Consider the following 14568-nt stretch of genomic DNA (forward strand, 5'->3'; position numbering starts at 1 on the left):
TCTCAAGATTTTCTAAAACTCTACTGAATTATTTAATAATAAAATAATATATTTAATAATAAATAAACCAAAATTAATATAAATTGTTAATAAATATTATATATTAATTTGTTATTATTCCTATGTTTTTCTTGGGGGGGGGGGGGGATGCATAAAAACCGATAAGCATCAGGGCAAATGTTTGCTGTAGGTTGTAATATGATTAGAAAATAGATATTAAGTTTTGATCTCAGTTTGAAGGATGGATCAGGAGTAATAGGCAGAAGAACTTCTTAACAGAAATGGTGGTTGACTTACGGAATACACTTCCTATAAGGACGTACAAAGTACAAAGACTATTTCCGGGTTATATCAATAATTAAAGGGACATGAAACCCACATTTTTTCTTTCATGATTCAGATAGAGCATACAATTCTAAACAACTTTCCTATTTACTTCTATTATCCAATTGTCTTTGTTCCTTTGGTATCTTTTGTTGAAAAACAGGGATGAAAACTCAGGAGCGTTCATGTGGCTGGAGCACTACACGTCACCAGTTTTTTGCAAAAGCATTAGGCGGCAGCACTGTTTAATGCTATGTAGTGCTCCAGAAACCTACTTAGGTATCGCTTCAACAAAGAATACCATGGGAACGAAGCAAAAATTTGAATTAAATTAAAAATTAAAAGTAAATTGGAAACTTTGTTTTCTAATATTGTACGCTCTGTCTGAATAACAATTTAATTTCCCTTTCATTAAGCTCATACTTAAGAAAGGAATATTGGCAGACTCAATAGACCTTCTGTAGTAAAACCTGATAATTCTATATTTCTAGCATTTTGGATTCTTCTAAAAACATCCTTATAGATTGTCCTTCTTTGACTTATAAGGATTTATGGCTGTATCGTCTGTATTCTAGGTGGCTCATAAATTATGAATACATTTGCCAATCCTTGTTTTATTTCTCTTTAATCAAAGTAGCTGCACTTGGATAACGAAATCTTAAAATTCTGTTTGGCACCTTTGAGGATTAGAATGGAACACACCTGTTCTAGACCATTGGTTTTCAAACCTGTCCTCACCCCTCCCAAACAGGCCAGTTTTTCAGGATTACCTTGGATGAGAGCAGGTAAAATAACCATGTTTACTGATCATCTGATTATTTCACCTGTGCTCCAGTTCAGATATCCTCAAAATGTGGCCTGTTAGGGAGGCGTGAGGACAGGTTTGAAAACCAGTGTTTCTCAACAGCGGCCCTCAAATACCCCCAACAGGCCAGGTTTTTATTATAGCTAAACCAGTGCACAGGTGAAATAATCTGCTGATGGGTGAGAGCAGATTATTAACAATGGTTACTTATCAGATTACATCACCTGTGCACTGGTTAAGCTATAATAAAAAAACATGGCCTGTTGGGGGTACTTGTTCTAGAATCTACACCAATCCTTCTCCTACTTCTAATGGTCATAATATAGATAGTTATAATGTTCATGAAAAGTAAAACACATTCTTACCACATTGGTCGTATTAGGCGATGCTCCATGATGTTTTAACTGTGAAACAATATTGACATGTCCCATAAAGGCAGCAACGTGAATTGGCGTCAGGCCAGACTGTAGAAAGACAGCAACAGTTTAGTAGATGGGCAAATTATTTTATGTATCTATTATTTTATGTGACTGTTGGATACAAGTGGTACTTTCATAAGTGGACAAAATATTGTATATAGCTATATTATAAAAAAAAAGTCAATGAGCATTATTAGCTCAGATAAATAAGTATTGACAAAGTTAAAGGGAGAGTTTACCCTAAAAGTTTTATAAAATTGTTTACAAATATCTCCTTTACATTTATGTCTGCATCTGAAATAGCTGAATTGCTATTCTCATGTAGGGGCAGTGTGTACTTCAGTGGGACACATCACACACGGTGAGAGATCCAGTGGTTGACTAATGATGAAAGTGTTGAAATAAATAATATGTTTTGCTTGGTACAGCGATATCTTTATTGATGTAGAAGGTATGTTCTAAATTCCCATTACTCATGCATTCTTATTGATGATATCTTACTTCTGTGACCGCTAGAATAGATGCTCCGTGTTTTAACAGAAGCTCCATGACTTTAAACCGATTCTTCTTGCAAGCAATGTGAAGAGGTGTAAAACCATTCTGTGAAATGAAACAGAACATTAATAAACTAATGATTGTTCAGACTATCTTAATAAAATGTAACATCAGTCTTAATAGTACATTTATTTGTTATTGTTGTTCAACTCCACTGCCCATGGCTCACTAGCAGAGCTGATTTTAATAAAGTTTTTAGCCAAGGTTGGTCAATCTTATTGACTAAACAAATTATTTAAAGGGATATGAACCCCCCCCCCCCCCCCAAAAAAAAGTATTCTGTAATTCAGACAGAGTATACAATTTCTAAAAAGTTCCCAATTTACTTCTATTATAAAATTTGCTTCATTAGCATGGTATTCTGTTTTGAAGAGATACCTAGGTAGGCATCTGAAGCACTACAGGGCAGAAAATAATGCTGCCATCTACTGTTCTTGCAAATGAATAACATTCTTGCAAAACTGCTGCCATATAGTGCTCAAGAAATGGGCCAGCTCTTAAGCTTTTCAACAAAAGATACCAAGAGAAAGAAGAAACAATGATAATACAAGTAAATTAGAAAGTTGTTTAAAATGTTATGCTCTATCTGAATTCTTAAAAACTGTTTGGGTTTCATATCCCTTTAATTTTGACTTTTATTTCCCTTTAAAGTCATAAATATTAATAGAATATCTGGATACAAAATATTTTTTTTTCAAATAATGTGACACTATCCTTTTCTAAGCACAATATGGCCTCTATTTATCAAGGTCTGACGGACCTGATCCGACAGTGCGCCAGACCTCGCTGAATGCGGAGAGCAATACGCTCTCCGTATTCAGCATTGCACCAGCAGCTCACAAGAGCTGTTGGTGCAATGCCGCCCCCTGCAGACTCGCGGCCAATGGGCCGCCAGCAGGGAGGTGTCAATCAACCCGATCGTACTCGATCGGGTTAAATTCCGGCGATGTCTGTCAGCCTGCTCAGAGCAGGCGGACAGGGTTACGGAGCAGCGGTCTTTCTGACCGCTGCTTCATAATTGCTGTTTCTGGCAAGCCTGCAGAAACACGGGGCATCAAGCTCCATTCGGAGCTTGATAGATAGACCCCTATATATATATACGTATAAATAAAAAAAAACATCTTCAAATCAAGAGCAGTTCAGGGTATGTCCTTTTAAAAACCTAGTGACATTCATGTTCCTAAGTTCTTTTGCTGTGGCCAGTTAGAGGAAAATAAGCTCATGCTCTCAGCTGACCAATCACAGTGTAGAATGTTGCAAGACCAGATACATTTCCCCATAATTAATTGTGATAGAGGCACTTTAGCTTCTCTTGAGAGAGTAGAACGAGCACACTTTATAAATTTATTTTACAGCAAAGCAACTGAAACAATGTTGCACTATAAAAGTATCACTTACTGTATTTTCATTATTTAGACAATTTATAAAGAGTTAAAGATTTAACTGAATGTCCCTTTATATTTCTGCACTTTAAGGGCCATTGTAGTAAAAAAAATGACATGGTCTAATTCGTTAGCGCATGTAATTCTAAGACTATCAACCCTAGCATTAGTTCCACATCTCGTGCGACTAGCACTGCTGATTGGCTCAGCAGCAGTTTCTGTTCTGGACCAGCAGTGCTCTGCGAGTCCTAAGTGATATTTCTACTGTGTGTTCAGCCCCTTTGTGGTGGTGGGGTAAACACACAGTAGTCTAGGGTTGATAGTCTTAAAATCACATGCTCTAATGCAGGGGACAGCCAACTGTTGGTCCATGGGCCACATGTGACCCTCTGCATTTGTTTTTCTGCATCTGAATGTTTTCAGCAAATATATTATTTGCTTGCTTAATACCCACAAAGTTGTATGCGGCCCTTAAGGCTTCTAAATTATTGATGTGCAGACCCCACGTTAGAATGTTGGCCATGACTGCTCTTACGAATTAGAGTATGTAATTAATTGACTATAACAAACCTTTAAATGAGGGCACTTAAAAACCCAGAGTTAGCCAGTCCCAGCAACTTGTGTGATAGAGATGACAATTACTGTATGTGGGGTTACATTTGATATAACTTATCCCAGTGTCTGGGAAACTTTAATAGGATACATATTGCAAAAAACAAGAAGAATTACAACATTATAAATAAAAAATAATAATAAACTAATATTCTATTTGCAAAGCACCAAACTATCAATCATACAGTCCAATCATCTCCCTCACAATTACACCAGTGTCAGATAAGGTTGATTGGTTAACACTAACAACAATATGATGATATTATGGGCTAGATTTATCAAGGGCTAGTAGAACTCTCCTTTATATTCTCCCCCGAGTTCTCTGCAGCTCGCCCTTGGAGAGGCGCACCGGTGCGCGCACAAATTTATATTAAAAAAATTGCTCATATTATTTTGCGCTGTTTGGAAGCGAGCTGGGGCGAATTATGATGACTTTCTCCATGTGAACCCGTGGTCTTTTAGGTAGTATTTTTTACTGTCATCAAGTATTCCATTACATTTGCCATGGGACAGATTTGTGCATTCATTTTGGTGAGACTATCATCTGTATTACCACAATACAATTTTAATTTAATAATGACCCTTTGTAACCATAACACATTGAAATTGTTAATATAATTTTCATTTTTTGTGGGGCAATTTGGAATGTTATATTTGGCATATGTATGTAGCCAAAGACAGACCTGCTAGAATCAGAAAGTACTCAACCAGAAATACATGTGAACATACCCTGAGCTCAAAGACATAATGATTTCTAATGCTGTTTTTCACAGTACCTATGGAAAACTATAATGCTCGTATTTGTAGTAGCATTTTCCAAAGGGGCAAGAAATTGATAACTGGGCATAATGCTAAGGCAGACTCTAAGAAATGTGACTAAAACTAGCAAATGTAACCTTTTTTAATGTGCACCAGTGCGCCTTGGCAAACGCAAAAGAAGTAAAAGGAATATATAGTTGTACTTGCCCAATTTTAGGAGCACTTTGCATTAACAAATCAGAGGATTCAGTCATATGCAGATTTATAGGCACAATTTTAGGAAGATTGCTTTGATAAATCCTGCTCTATGAAAGACCAGACAGCTCTTGGATTGGAAGAACCACATTTCTGATAGAGAAATCATAATTTGTAAACTTTATTGACCAACACATTTTTTTTTTAAAAGGACATTAATCATCTTTTGTGTGTAAAGATTGTGCTTGTTCAACACTCCCTAGAGAGACCAAAAAGCAGAATCTGTAACCTGCAAATGCTGCAAATAGCTGTTTTAGGCAATTTGCAGCATTTTGAAAATTAGGTTAAAGATTTTACTTTATGTCCTCTCTAGGGAGCATGAAACAAAGCACAATTTTTACATAAATGCAAAAGGTGTTGTCCCTTTAAAGTACCAAGGGCGCGATCCGATATACGGCGCAGGTTTTGGAGCAAGCGTGGAAACCTGCGCCGCCCGTAGTAAAGCTATCTCATATACGGCGCCAGCAGTTGCTAAAGTGCCGTAAGTCTGACAAACTAGCGATGTCCAGAAATCTGCGTAAGTACAAATTTCTGGAGTCGCCAGTGACTTACGGCACTTTAGAAACTGCCGCAGCATAAAAAAAGCTTACTAAAGTATACAATCTGCCGTTACTGTCTAACACGCCTCCCAAACATAGCCCAACACATATACCCCTCTATCCGCAATCCCCCCTCTCACTCCTAACAATAAATATATTAACCCATAAAATGCCGCTCCCGGACCCCGCCGCCAGCTACATTAAGTATATTACCCCCTAATGTGAGCCCCCTACCCCGCCGCCACCTACATTAACTATATTACCCCCTAATATGATCCCCCTACACCGCCGCCACCTATTTTAACTATATTACCCCCTAATGTGAGCCCCCTACCCCGCCGCCACCTACATTAACTATATTACCCCCTAATATGATCCCCCTACACCGCCGCCACCTATTTTAACTATATTACCCCCTAATGTGAGTCCCCTACATTAACTATATTACCCCCTAATATGATCCCCCTACACCGCCGCCACCTATTTTAACTATATTACCCCCTAATGTGAGCCCCCTACCCCAACGCCACCTACATTAACTATATTACCCCCTAATATGATCCCCCTACACTGCCGCTACCTATTTTAACTATATTACCCCCTAATGTGAGCCCCCTACCCTGCCGCCACCTACATTAACTATATTACCCCCTAATATGATTCCCCCTACACCGCCGCCACCTATTTTAACTATATTACCCCCTAATGTGAGCCCCCTACCCCGCCGCCACCTACATTAACTATATTACCCCTAATATGATCCCCCCTACACCGCCGCCACCTATTTTAACTATATTACCCCCTAATGTGAGCCCCCTACACCACCGCCACCTATTTTAACTATATTACCCCCTAATGTGAGCCTCTTGATAAAGCCCAAGGGAGGGCGAAACACGTCGCTTGCATTTGTGACACTGTGACACTGTGACTTTGAAACAGCAAGGGATATTTCAGTACAGCCTGTACTGCAACTTTAAACCCGGGTTACCAGCATCTTTGAATATCCCAAGGTGAGGGATAACTTGTGCCCCACTATTGTATTGGATCATTAAACATACCTACAGCAGCCAAGTCTGCCTTCACAGAAAGTTCCCACCAGGACACAGCAATCAGCTGCTTTTCCTTTACGCTGCTGGAGCAGCGAGTAACACCCTGAGAGGAGCCGATGAGAAGCCTGTGACGTCAGACGCCGACTCACATGTGCAGATGTTTGCACACTTCTATCTCCAGGAACGGCAGTTACTGCAGCTGCGGTCCAAGCCTTGACCGAAGGATTTCTTCTCCTCGGTAACACCCTCTGAACACTCTCTTGACTTACGGTACAGTAAACTGTATCTATTTGTGGTACAAGCCGTTATTTTCTTTCCACTGTTCCAATATCGGCATTCATTTGCATACGGCCACCTGCACTGTGTTGATACATATGAACTTGGTGCTTGTCTTTTAAGTTTTATTTTATGATATCACTGTTATGCCATATCTTTTAATTATCATTTTTATGCTATATCTTTTTTATGTCATAGATTATCAATTAGTATCTGCATTATTCATTATTTATAGGTTTTAACCTGTTTTTTCATTAGGATTTTTTCCTAGTTGTATTTACATTACAGGGAGACGTCCCTATTTTTAGTGTATATATTTGTGTATCTTATTCTATATGTTTATTAAATTTTCACTTCAATTCCTTATATGGTGTGTATACTTTCAGCTTGTTAGCGCACTTTCTCTATCTTGAAGCTTTGGCTTCACTATTTGGTCCCTAATGTGAGCCCCCTACCCTGCCGCCACCTACATTAACTATATTACCCCCTAATATGATTCCCCCTACACCGCCGCCACCTATTTTAACTATATTACCCCCTAATGTGAGCCCCCTACCCCGCTGCCACCTACATTAACTATATTACCCCTAATATGATCCCCCTACCCCGCCACCACCTATTTTAACTATATTAACCCCTAATGTGAGCCCCCTACCCCGCTGCCACCTACATTAACTATATTACCCCTAATATGATCCCCCTACCCCGCCACCACCTATTTTAACTATATTAACCCCTAATGTGAGCCCCCTACCCCGCCGCCACCTATTTTAACTACATTACCCTCTAATCTAATCCCCCTACCCCGCCGCCACCTATATTAACATGATTAACCCCTAATCTGATCCCCCTACACCGCCGCCATCTATAATAAATGTATTACTCCCTAAAATACTAAAATGTCCCTACCCTAAACTAAATTACAAATAGCCCTGAAAAGGGCCTTTTGCGGGGCATTGCCCCAAAGTAATCAGCTCTATTACCAGCCCTTAAAAGGGCCTTTTGCGGGGCATTGCCCCAAAGTAATCAGCTCTTTTACCTGTAATCTGACCCCCCTACACCACCGCCACTTATATTAAATATATTAACCCCTAATCTAATCCCCCTACACCGCCGCCACCTATATTAAATATATTAACACCTAATCTGACCCCCCTATGTTACTCCGTATATGCGATACCAAACCCGCGCAAAATTTGGCTTCGCCGGCTTTTGCGCGCGACGCTGCATATCGGATCGGGCCCCAAAGCTCTTATTACACCACTTGTGAATTAGTAATGCTATTTTGGAGGGGCTGTGCAAGTCCTCAAAATTATATGTTTCTATGGAAATGTATAGTTGGAATAGTTTATCTTTCAATGAAAATATGCATTTTTTTTTAAGTTTCTATGGCTTCAAACAAATGATGCCCGAACCAAATCATCCGCGGGATCTCTGCTGTAGTCTTAAGAATAACTCATTCTCTTTCTTATCCCAGCAGATCTGTTCATTCTGTCAAGGCTCTGGGACATACTTTGATACTTTGAATTTTTGGGGATTTTACTCTCTCCATGGGACAATGGACTCTGTTTCAACCTGAGTGACTTTCCATATTGACCGGGGTCTAAAATTGATACACTGATTATTGGGACCAGAATTCCCCATTATTGTGTGCTTCGATATACGTTTTGAGCACTTGGGGATTATTTAGTTCTGAACACATTTTTGCTTTGATGATCACTCATTCTGTCAAGGACACAGATTTGCAAACCTCAGCAAAAATTTAGCCAGACGTGTTTATATTCCCAAATATCCCCTAATACTTACCCAAACATTTGACATGACATATTACTAACATATTAATTAAATATATGTTAATTCCTTATAACTAGACAGACTTGTAAACAATGTGTCTTACTGGGGGAGAGTGGAGTTGTGAACAGCCGTAAGGGGCGCAACATAGCTTAAAGTGCCATAAAACTACAAGTCGTGCACTGACTGCAGCGCACGTGCAATATCGTTTTTCTTTAGGCTCTCTCGAGCATCTTCAGCCTCGCTAGCCTCACCAGTCCTTATGTTATTAAATAGTATTTATTTATTTAAGGTTAATGTTACTTTCAGGTGAGTAAAGCTAATATTTAACAGCTGTTGATTATTGGTTAAAACCGAGGTTTATGCACTAAACACTTTCACCTAGATAACGAGTTTTGTCGGTAATGGTGTGCGGTGCTAACGAGTAGTTTATGCTCACCTACAGACAATGCTGGTATTACGGGTTTTTAGAAACCCGGCGTTAGCCGCAGAAACTAATTACACCTAATCTAATCCCCCTAATAAAATAAAAAAGCCCCCAAAATAATAAAAATCCCTACCCTATACCGAATTACAAATAGCCCTTAAAGGGCTTTTTGCGGGGCATCGCTCCAAAGTAATCAGCTCTTTTACCTGTAAAAAAAATTACAATAGCCCCCTAACATTAAAACCCATCACCCACACACCCAACCCTACTCTAAAACCCACCCAATCCCCCCTTAATAAAACCTAACACTAACCCCTTGAAGATCACCCTACCTTGAGACGTCTAACCCAGCCGGGCACAAGTGGTTCTCCAGAGGGGCAGAAGTCTTCATCCGATCCGGGCAGAAGAGGACCTCCAGACGGGCAGAAGTCTTCATCCAGGTGGAATCTTCTAACTTCATCCATCCGGAGCGGAGCGGGTCCATCTTCAAGTCAGCCGACACGGAGCATCCTCATCTTCCGACAACTCCCGATGAATGAAGGTTCCTTTAAATGACGTCATCCAAGATCGCTTCCCTTGAATTCTGATTGGCTGATAGGATTCCAATAGGATTGAACTTCAATTCTATTGGCTGATTGGATCAGCCAGTAGGATTTTTCCTACCTTAATTCCGATTGGCTGATAGAATCCTATCAGCCAAACGGAATTCAAGGGACGCCATCTTGGATGACTCGTCGGGAGTCGTCAGAAGAAGAGGATGCTCCGCGTCAGCTGGCTTGAAGATGGACCCGCTCCGCTCCGGATGGATGAAGATAGAAGATGCCATCTGGATGAAGACTTCTGCCCGTCTGGAGGGCCTCTTCTGCCCGGTCTAATGCTTCAACATGCCCATGATGCTCCCACATCTAGTCATCGTGGTGCCAAACTCACGTATGAAATCTTGCGTGATTGTGCCTTTTGGCCACACATGTTAAAAGATCTTAAAACTTACTGTCAAGGTTGTCTTATCTGTCCACAGTTCCAACCCACTGCGCCAACGCACAGAGCGCCATTGCAGAAAAGGGGGATGGTAATGCCATGGTCAGATATACAAATTGATTTTATTGGTCCAGTAACAAGGTCATCACGAGGTAACAAATACATGTTAACAGTGACATGCCTTTTCACTAAATGAGTAGAGTGCATCAGTGCACCTAACAATAGTGCTGAAACATGCGCAGCTTTGCTCATCAACCACGTGTTTTCCAGATTTGGTTTGCCCCAAAGAATCGAATCAGGTCAGGGAACCCACTTCACAAGTGAAGTAATGACCAAAATGTGGAAAATACTAGGGGTTAAAAGAAAGCTCCATATTGCATATAGAGCTGCCTCAAGTGGTGGTGTAAAATGTTACAACCAGTCCATTGTGAAAATCCTCAAAAAGTTTGTGAGTGAAATGGGTAAAGACTGGGATATAAAACTACCTCTAGTCCTAATGGCATTAAGAGCAACTCCAAGTAGTGCTACCAAGATGTCACCTTTTGAACTGATGACTGGTAGAACTTGATATACGCATCAATATGTGGAGAACCTAAGAAAGCACCTGCAATATGCCTTTGCATTTGCTCAAAGGAACTTAGAAAAGGCTGCAACTGCCACTAAAACCTATTATGATCTCAAAACGTCCAAAAAGGAATATGAAATAAATGACAGAATTTATCTTTATAACTTTGGAAGAGACCAGGTTAAGGAGAAGAAATTTCTTTCATCATGGAAAGGTCCTTTTGTCATTACTGACAAAATATCTCCAGTAGCCTACAAAATAAGGATCCCCAAAAATGATAGTTTCATAGATAAATGGGTCCATATTAATCATTTGCGAGCATGCCATCCTAGGTCCAAACTACAAGTCATAGAGGGAGAATGAAGTCATATCCTCAAATGCAGTAAAGACATATTGTAGTTTAAAGATGCCTAACTAATGAACACAAGAGCCCAAAAATAACGGACTCTCTGCATAGGAGACTGTCTATGATGCGTACGGTCAATACCCTCACCAAGTACCGCTGACTTTAAGCCAATTCAAATACATGTGTCCTACATCTATTTAAAATTGGAAGGGGGGATTATGTTAGGGTACCTGTAAATAACATGAAATAAGCTACAGATATATCATATATTTGATATTTCATTTTGTAGCTAATAATCCAGAAAGAGATGGTTTTCATTGTGTGTAATTTAGCCCCCACTTCTTTTGAATACACAAAATGCAGCACAGGCCTGTGTCCCAATTCATCAAAAGAATTTTTTTTAAAGTAATCTTAGAGGAGACATTTGGTCTATTTAAACTTAAACAGTCACTTCAAAGAAAGACTGATTGTTTCAAAAAGATAGTATAGCTGTATATTCCAGGTCTTAGATCAGAGATAAGACACACTTGTCCTAATTGAGATAGCATTTAAGTTATTTCAAAGGCAAATTCTTGCCTGTCAGAATAACACTCAATCCGTCATATATCTTTTTTTTGGTCCATGATCAGATCCAAAATAAATCTCTGATTAATACAGTAATTCTATTAGTCAGATAAATGATCTTAAGAGTGTGGAAGGATAAAAGTGTTCCTAGTATAGCTTCGGTCATATGTAATATTCAATATAAAATGCTGTTAGAACAATTTAATTCATCAATATTTGAGGAGAAAAAATTATTTAGCAAAATGGGATAAAGTAATTTTAGGTCAGCCTAGAGAGGTTCAGCTACAGTTATTAAGTTATTTTCGCAAATCACTGGACTTTTTACAATTAATACTATCAGATAGATACCCTGAATTTTGGAGACAATATTTCTTTTGAGGCTGGGGGTGGGGGGAAGGAGAGAGAATATGGGAGTGGCTCTTTTTTCTTTTCTTTTTTTCTTTTCTTTCTTTCTTTTGAGAATCATGCAAGTATATTGTGGAAGGTCCTATGTGCTTTTCAGGTATAGGTTTTTCACAGAGCAAGAAGTATAGGCACCAGTATTGACAGTACTGCTCTCATTGTATTGAGGGTTTTGTGATGAATATCATGTTAGTGGTATTATTATGTTTTTTGAATGTATACTGCTTTTTTCTCATGTTTTCCTGTTTCTTATTTATTTATTTTTTTTCTCCTTTTTTCTGTCTGTTTTTCCCTTGAAAGAAAATATTAATAAAAATTATAGCTTGGTAGGGTGCAATTTGTTATATCATAGAAAACTATAATTTTTATGTGCATTGCTTGTACATTACAGATTTCTTATTGTTCTATTTTTGTTCTTTTTCTTGATAATTTTCACTGTAAATTCATTGAATGTGACATTGAACAATTTTTGAATTTTTACTTTCTTTGTATCTGTTTACATGTTGTACACCTGAATCCTCTTTAATAAAAAGTAATATAAAAAAAAAAAAGTTATTTCAAAGGGAAGACATCTGTCTCATTGCCTGGATTACAAGAATCCCTAGAGTGACAAAGACAGTGTCTGGAACTTTTCGTTTGAAGTTTAATGGGATGCAAAGACTAATTATAACTGCTGAGGCTTGAATATATGAAGCTCAGACATACGTCTGGGGGAGGATAACACACAGCAAAGGCACATGGCTTGCATTATAACTTTAAATTTCATTGTTTAAAATACAACTTGCATTTAGATTTCAGTAAAACATACCTCAGACTGTATTAAATATATATATATATATATATATATATATATATATATATATATATATATATATATATATATATATAAATGTATATGGACATGGGAAATATAATTTAGATTTGTAATAGATTAAATAACAATTGTAATAATCCCATTTTTGAAATATATAAAACATATTGTTTTTCTATCTTCCAGATGGGGCTAAAAGATGATAAATACAGGATTGCCTGCATGGGATGACCTAAGTCATGTCATATGGTTATGCACTAAATGTTTATGAAACTTTAAATACATCTCTTAAAAATATAATAAGATGAATGTATAGGAATTACTTTGATGTAATATGATGTTAAAAACATACTGTGTTTGATATTGAGGTAATCAGAAAATTGACATGATATCCTCTCTGGAATTCAGGTTGTAAGTGATTGATGCAAGAGGTTATGATGGTTTAAATAATCATTTTTATAAGGATATTTGGAATGTAGCAATGAGTATGGTGGGACTGTATTTGTTGGTTGTCTACTGCCCCCTAGGGGATTTGAATGGTATGACAGCCAAATGAATTATCTATTAGAACACAAGTAAATCCACATAGCCAATCAAATATCTAAGGGTGGACCAGGAACAGCTCCAAGGGTGAATCACAGATCAGTTTCCGAAGGGCCTCCCATATTCTCACCAATGATTAAGACAATATAAGCTGTATGCAAGAGGAGAGGGTGGTTGCTTTTTGCTGGAGGATTGGTAACTGAGAAAAATTGGCTGCGTTGAAATACAGTTACTATAAGCAAGATTTGGCTACCTTCTTATGATCCATATTGCAAATAATTCTCATATGAGGTGGAACAAAAGTTTTGGAAGCTGAATTATCGATTTGATCATTTTGGGTGAAGTATACACGATTGTTAAATATATATATATTTATATATATAAATCAAAAGGTATTTAGTGATTATAACTAAACTGCAATTAGCAGATTTAAAAGAACAATTGTATTTTAAACTTGTATTTCATGGCCTATGTATTTTAAAACTAATCATAAATGCTAAGTAGTTTATCTTTGCAAATATATACAGTATATATATATATATATATATATATATATATATATATATATATATATATATATATATATATATATTAGAATTGTCTTTGTAGATAACTAAGAATTTATTTCAGCTTAGATAAATTGGCATAGGAGTTGGTTGTTTGCACAAATAATATATACAATTTTTGATGTTTTAAATTGGAATTATATAGGATAAATTGTGGCTAAATAGCTGATTGTACTGTCTGGAGATTAGTGGCTCAGATACTGGTCTCATTGTGGTATTTTAAATGCAACTCTGATTTGGGAGACTATTGTGAATAAGGCAACTTTTATGATCTTTGCATAGCATATTTTAATAATTCAAACGTGTATAATATTGATTCATATCTGGCTTTCTACAAATATATTTCAATGTGTCTATAAATATTAACTAATAAATTTAGGAATTTATATTAATTTTATTGTTTGGTATATGCATGTTTATTGGGGTTTATTTTAAAGAATAATTATTAAATATATTGTGTTATAACCCGGCTATATACTGACATAATTATATATAGGGTGACCATATTGCCGCTTTAAAAAGGGACACAAGAAAAATGCATATGTCAATGCAGTTTAAATAAATGTTTCGTATAAGAACCATGACATGTATTTTTTTATG

The 14568-nt window shown here is 37.5% G+C and overlaps 1 protein-coding gene across 5 annotated transcripts in view; it reads right to left on the reverse strand.

Annotated features, from left to right (window-relative positions):
- The window catches only part of ANK3 (ankyrin 3), a 1320989-nt gene that overhangs the window by 328705 nt on the left and 977716 nt on the right, over positions 1-14568 (reverse strand). For all 5 annotated transcript variants that reach the window (XM_053692249.1, XM_053692250.1, XM_053692246.1 and 2 more), the window contains exons 12-13: positions 2050-2148; positions 1495-1593 (exon numbers count right to left, since the gene is read on the reverse strand). In XM_053692249.1, coding sequence (XP_053548224.1) covers positions 1495-1593; positions 2050-2148 — 198 coding nt within the window. The remainder of the gene's footprint in view (positions 1-1494; positions 1594-2049; positions 2149-14568) is intronic.

The sequence above is a fragment of the Bombina bombina genome, chromosome 9 (assembly GCF_027579735.1).
Source record: "Bombina bombina isolate aBomBom1 chromosome 9, aBomBom1.pri, whole genome shotgun sequence".
Classification (NCBI taxonomy): domain Eukaryota; kingdom Metazoa; phylum Chordata; class Amphibia; order Anura; family Bombinatoridae; genus Bombina; species Bombina bombina.